At 41.7% G+C, this 6,821-nt stretch overlaps 1 protein-coding gene across 2 annotated transcripts; it reads right to left on the bottom strand.

Annotated features, from left to right (window-relative positions):
• Window positions 1–1,144: 1,144 nt before the first annotated feature.
• On the bottom strand, window positions 1,145–2,539 carry ACTBL2 (actin, beta like 2). 2 transcript variants are annotated; one of them, XM_012812624.1, is made up of 2 exons: window positions 2,312–2,440; window positions 1,310–2,188 (listed from the first exon to the last, which is right to left on the bottom strand). In XM_012812624.1, exons 1-2 carry the CDS (start codon window positions 2,438–2,440, stop codon window positions 1,310–1,312), a joined length of 1,008 nt encoding a protein of 335 aa, XP_012668078.1. The 2 variants fall into 2 exon arrangements, with proteins under 2 accessions (XP_003782795.1, XP_012668078.1); XM_003782747.3 differs by having other exon boundaries at window positions 1,145–2,539.
• Between the last annotated feature and the right edge of the window lie 4,282 nt (window positions 2,540–6,821).

Raw genomic sequence — 6,821 nt, 5'->3', positions numbered from 1 at the left:
TTCCTCCCTCCTGAGAACCTGATAATGTCTTAAGCAGTCCAAAGAAAAATTTTAAATTCTCAGAAATTACCCTGAAAAATACAATAATCCTGATATCCAAATAATCAGAAATCATAGCATAGATTGAAATAAATATATAGATACTTAAAATTGGTTGACAAATAACCATTGGATTCACTAAAAAAACTTTTAGAAATTATAGAAATATGCTGGTATTTTCTAAGACATTGGTATCCCAGTGACTCTCTGCATAACAAAATATTGCTCATGACTGGACAAAATAAAGCAGAACGATTATAAAATCTTTCCAAGAATAAAATTGAGATTACTTTACTGGCACTAAAATTTATGGTTAACAAAGATACTGCAGCCATGTTTTTCTACAGTGAAATCCTTGTATAAGAGAAATATCTGGTGTCATTATCTACAGAAATTATTCCAAGACATTTTATTATGCTAAGAAATAGAAATAAAACTATTCTTGTCGAAATGTAGCATAATTACATTACTTTGATATCATATTATCTCTATTTAAAAGATTAGGCATTATCTGTACTTCTGCTGTTTTACAAGTATGATGAGATTCAGTAAGTAAGCCTGAATTTTAGTAAGACTACAATATGGGTTTGACCAGCAAAACTCCACTTGAAAGCCAGAAATTAAGTTGATTTATAAACAACATGAATGGAATGGTGGCTGTTTCATTGTAATTATTTAAGGAGGGAAACAAAATATGCAGCTATTGAAATGGTAACTATTGGTGAGTAAAGAAATTCACGTTACCTGTTCAGATGGCCAGATAGAGCAGTGTGTTTTATAATATTTTATTTCTATGGCATTTATGTGTATATGAAAATTATTGTCCTATGTAATTTACCGCCTCCATACAAAGAAGTACACAAAACACAAATAATTAAATAAGACATAGTTGCTAAGTGCATACACCTGTTTTTTCCTTACAAGTTTGTATAACCTGTTATTGTTAAATATCTTAGTAAGATCTAGATTGGTTGTCCGGTCTAAGTGACATTTCTCATGATTCTGCCCCTTGTCTCTTATTTTTATTTAAGCCGGGCTACTTTTCTTTGAACTATATAGGTGAAAAAGACAGAATATGGTATCAGAATTCACCTTCAGTTGGTTAGCAGGGCAAGAGCCCAGGATACTTGGAAAGACAGATGGGTTTGCTGGTTTACATATTAGGAAGAATGAATTATTTACCTTGATCCTGCTGGAAGTGGATAAAAGCAGTCCCATCACTATGACCCAGGAAAAGGGAAAATGCAAACTTATTAAGATAGAAGCCCATTCAGAAACACTTCCTATGCACGATAGGAGGACCAGCCTCGTCATATTCCTGCTTACTGATCCACATCTGCTGGAACGTGGACAGGCTGGCCAGGATGGAGCCCCCAATCCAAACGGAATACTTCCGCTCTGGGGGAGAGATGATCTTGATCTTCATGGTGCTGGGCGCCAGGGCTACAATTTCCTTCTGCATCCGGTCAGCAATGCCTGGGTACATGGTGCTGCCTCCAGACAGTACAGTGTTGGCATAGAGATCCTTGCGGATATCCACATCACACTTCATGATGGAGTTGAAGGTTGCCTCGTGGATCCCATTGGACTCAATGCCCACAAAGGAAGGCTGGAAAATGGCTTCAGGGCATCGGAAACGTTCATTCCCGATGGTGATCAGCTGCCCATCAGGAAGCTCGTAGCTTCTTTCCAGTGAGGAAGACGCAGCCGCACTGGCCATCTCCTGGTCAAAGTCCAGGGCCACGTAGCATAGCTTCTCTTTGACATCCCGCACAATCTCCCGCTCAGCCGTGGTGATGAAGTTATAGCCTCGCTCTGTCAGGATTTTCATGAGGTACTCAGTCAGGTCTCTGCCCGCCAGATCCAGTCGTAGGATGGCATGAGGCAGGGCGTAGCCTTCATAGATGGGCACGGTGTGAGTGACCCCATCCCCAGAGTCCATCACAATGCCTGTGGTCCGTCCTGAGGCATAGAGGGACAGCACAGCCTGGATAGCCACGTACATGGCAGGTGTGTTGAAGGCCTCAAACATGATCTGAGTCATCTTTTCCCGGTTGATCTTGGGGTTCAGGGGTGCCTCGGTGAGGAGGATGGGATGCTCTTCTGGTGCCACGCGGAGCTCATTGTAGAAAGTGTGATACCAGATTTTCTCCATGTCATCCCAGTTAGTGACCACGCCATGCTCAATGGGGTACCTCAGGCTCAGGATGCCCCTCTTGCTCTGGGCCTCGTCCCCCACGTAGCAGTCCTTCTGGCCCATGCCTACCATGACCCCCTGGTGTCGGGGACGTCCTATCATGGAGGGAAATACAGCCCGGGGGGCGTCGTCACCGCCAAAGCCTGCCTTGCACATCCCTGACCCATTATCCACTACCAAGGCAGACAGTTCGCTATCGGTCATGGTGCCAGCTAGAACCTTCCAGATGGGTGAACAGAAGTCAAATATAGAGTATGGTATGCAAGAGAGAGAAGGAGCAGGACTATAACACCCGGAACTGCCTTCAGAGAGGGGAGTCTGTGCTGGGACCACAGGTATTTAAAGGAAAACACTGGCCACACCCAGGTCCTATCCCAGCAGCTCCCTGCATTGCTGGGTGGAGTCACCTTCGAGGTATTAATCATGATGATGATCATATAAATTATTAGACCTCCCTCCATAAACAGATCTCAGGTTACTGTAATTAGGCAGCCCACACACAGCTGCCAGTTTGCCTGGTGAGCTCTCCAGATAACTAGGATGGTCAGTGGGGTGAAAAGCAGGATGAAAGATGGCGAGTGCCAGGCACGGGCAGCGCTGCTGGGAGAAGTGGCCCCCTCCTAGCTTACCCTCGGGGCCCATTTGCTCCACCCTAGCTTAGCTGTAATTTTCATTCTCAATATATTGTTCTGATGAGAGATCTGCCTCTGCATACTTCTCTGTTTCAAGAGTTTCTTTCCTATTAGATTTCTAATCCCATGTCATGTCATAGGCTAGAAACTGTTTTAATACGTGAGGATGATAAATGGCTAAGGGTGGCCCAATAGCTGTAATTGTAATGCATTTGTATTATGGAAAACATAGAGATCTTTAATAGACTTCTAATTCATCAGAGATGAAGTGAAAGCATTAGATTGATCGGTGAAGTAAACCACTACAGATTTTTTTTGAGATAAATTTCAAATAACCACATTTTCTCAAGCACTTTCTATGACTAGATATTGTTCATAGAGCTAGGTTTATTGGGTCCATTTGATTGTGTAGTTATTGAATGCCAACTATCTTGCAAGATTTATTGGCTAAAATGGTAAAATTTTATTTATTTGCAGCAACTCTCTCTCTCTCTCTCTTTTTTTTTGAGACACAGTCTAACTTTGTTGCCCTCAGTAGAGTGCTGTGGTATCATAGCTCACAGAAACCTCAAACTCTTGTGGTATCATAGCTCACAGAAACCTCAAACTCTTGGGTTCAAGTGATCTCTTGCCTCAGCCTCCCAAGTAGCTGGGACTACAGGTGCCTGCCACAATGCCTGGCTAGTTTTTAGAGATGGGGTCTCACTCTTGCTCAGGCTGGTCTCGAACTCCTGGGCTTAAGTGATCCACTTGCTTCGGCCTCCCAGAGTGCTGGGATTACAGGTATGAGCCACCACGCCCAGCCTTGCAGCAGCAATTGAGTTACACAACAAAGATCAAAATTAAGTGGAAAGATAAACTAGAGAATTGCATATTTGAACTGATCATTAAAATATTTTGATCCTCAAGCTGCATGTACTGTATTATAACATCAAACCTCTCTGTAGCTATTTAAATCCACAGTTAGAATAGTATTAGCTTTTCTTCCATTTTAAGATATATTACACTGTGATTATTTCAGAGTGTAATTAAAGAAATAGTTTTTATTTTATATTTAATATATAAATTTAAATACTATATATATATATATATATTTTTTGCTTATACAAAGGTCTTTATTGGTGGGGGGGGCTGCAGAGTAGCACCAAGGAGGAGAGATAAGAGAAGAGAAAAGAGGAGAGAAAAGAAGAGAGTGGGGAAGAGAAGAGAGAGAGAGAGGGCAGAGGAGAAATGCGGGGAGACGGGGAGAGAGCTAAATACAATATGTTAATATTAATATAGTTATAGAAATATAAACATATATTTAATATTTTATTTTATATTTAACTTTAAAAATTTTATATTTAATATATAATTATTATAGACAATCTAGTGAGATGTGTACCATGATAAAGTGTAGGACATCGGTACTGTGTTACAGAAAACTACCTTTAAGATAGCTCATTATTTCTGCTCCCACACGTGTTAGGTAAATAGGATATAGTCTCTGTCAGCTCTTCTAAAGCAAAGGAATTTTTCATGTTCGCATCTGATTTCTCCCAAATCACTTTTATTTAGGTTCTTCACTTATTCATTCGGTCATCCAATAAAGCTCACCTTGTAAGAAGGAGCAGCAGACCCCATTAGTGGACAGAAATACACCCTCCAGTTCAAAGCCAGGAGAACTAGCCCATGTCTTTGCCCAGTGAGCTTTGTAGAGAGTCAGGGTAACACCAAGCTGGGAGTGTTCAGACCTCTTCGTCTGCAGTTTAAAGCAGACTTATTTTTTAGGGGAGGGGGGAGGTTCTGTCTGGTGCTATACTGTGTCTTCAAAACCTTCCTGGTTACAATTAGTCATGGTAGAATTTATCTTACGTCATATGAGTCATGGTTTTGCTTTGGGTCCCACCAGGACTATCCATTCCTTTAATCATTCCTGTAATTGCAAAATTCCTCCTCCAATAATGTTAAACAACTGACCCTCAAACCTTCTCACTGACTGGTTTTATGAACTTCCTTCTCATGTCATACAACCAAGCTTTTGATTGAAACAACATTTTATTGCTAGAGGATAGTGCTTTGGAAGTGTTTAAAAAATCTCATAACAAACTACAAGTATAATGCACCCTACAGAATGGAAAATAAAATGCACATTGAATTCGGTACAGGACCCCTTTGATGAATGCTCCAGTCTGGAATATGAAGCAAAGCCAAGTCAAGTGGAAATGCCGGAGAAGGAGCCCACACCTGAGCTCGGTCTTAGATCCTGGATTCACTAGAGCTCTGTCCTCAGAACTGCCTTGAACTCAGGGCTGATCCGTACTGTTTGGTACTGAGTCCACACAGTGTAAGTGATGCCTCAAGTGTGGCAGATGTGCGATTTTGCTAGATGACTGTCCAATGACCTTGTTTTAATTCTGGTGTCCCAAGAAAAATTTTCTTCAATTATATATTCTTAGAATTAGCTTATTCTTTTTAGATTAACTAGTTATAATATGAGAAGGGCATATCATAATTCAATAGCTGTTAAAAAACATTATCTATTGGGCTGCTCACATTTTTGAAAAGTAGTAACAATTTGTATGAGTGAAACACACACAGGAAGATGAGTTTACAAGTCGTGAGCTCTGGAGGGTGGGGAGAGGGGGTTTTGTTTCTGGAGGTAAGAGGCTTTATAAGTGATCAGAACTTACAAATGTTTAATTAGTTACCTAAACCTTTAGGGGTACTATAGTTAACTTCTGGAAACCTGGAGTATTACTAGTATTATTTCTTTAGATTTTGCCTTCTTTGACTTCATACAGGTATACAAAGCTAAGTAAGGCATCAGTGTGGGCATTACACGTGAGGACGACCACCCAAGGTGACTGTGCTTTTTCATCTCAACTTCATAATGCAGTATTAGACTTTTCATGCGATCCACCCAGAGTTTTTATTTATTTTGAAAAGACAAATGTAAACCTGCTTTGTTTAAGACGCATTATCAACTGTTTCCTCTCAGTAAATGAAAGAGTTTGACGGAGAAGCCTGTTTGTAAGCAGACACTGAGAATATGTTCCTAGAATGTTTCTTTCTCTATTGGTTCATGTCACACCAATTTACATATGCAGCAGTGAGAGGCAGATTTAAGCATGCTCTCCTCAAGATTCATCACCAGCTGTTTTCTTTCAGTGAATGGAAATGGCAATCCACAAGCATTTGATAAACGCTTCGCTTCTGCTGGACGCTGGTGCTACATTGATGAATAAAACACAGCCCCTATTTTTAAAGGGTTTGTGTACTGTTTTGTAGGCAAAAGTCACATCTTCCCAGGTTGAGAGGTGGCTGCTGAGTCCTGGTTTGGAAACAGCCATCTTGCGTTCCAATAGGGCTCTCACGGTGACTTACCAGTCATTAAGAATCTGGAATGTCACTCTCAAATGCCCAGAGAACAGGTATATAATGTAGTAGACGGATAGAGAAAAGAAGCATAGGGAGATGTGGAAGTGGAGTGAAGTGGAGTGTCTAAGCCTGAGATCGGGGAAGGGGAAGGGGAGGCCAAGGAAGACGATCCTTGGGCAGAGTCTCAGAGGACAGGCAGGAGGCTGCCAGCGGCCAGGGCAGGCACTATGGCAGGCGTGAGCCCCACCAATGGGATGGAATCAGAGGATCTGGGATGCAGCTGGAACGAATTCTCTACACTTAATAGGCATGAGGAAGGGAGGCAAACGCAAGGACAGAATGCTGCTTTTCCCCTGATCTGAGTAGAGGCCCTTGCCTGTGGGCCTTGGAGGCTGTGCATTAGTGCTTCCCTTCTGTCTAGACCTCATCTCTTAAATAAACTGCTAAGACAAAAATCTTCTAATCAGGTCCCTTTTCAGCTATCATCCCGGGGATTCCATTTAGAATACTGAGGTCACTACCTTCTTCTTTGTCCTTACTTGGTCCATCCCTATGCACCATACCTTTCTCCTTCTGTCCTTGGTCAGTTCTGC

Source organism: Otolemur garnettii, unplaced genomic scaffold (assembly GCF_000181295.1).
Source record: "Otolemur garnettii isolate 467f Iridium unplaced genomic scaffold, OtoGar3 scaffold00005, whole genome shotgun sequence".
NCBI classification, from domain to species: domain Eukaryota; kingdom Metazoa; phylum Chordata; class Mammalia; order Primates; family Galagidae; genus Otolemur; species Otolemur garnettii.
Note: the sequence above shows the minus strand (reverse complement) of the source record. Positions and strands in the feature narration are given on the sequence as shown.

Excerpts from the sequence above, each read along its gene's own strand:
- ACTBL2 (XM_003782747.3), bottom strand. The coding sequence starts at position 2,440 with ATGACCGATAGCGAACTGTCTGCCTTGGTAGTGGATAATGGGTCAGGG.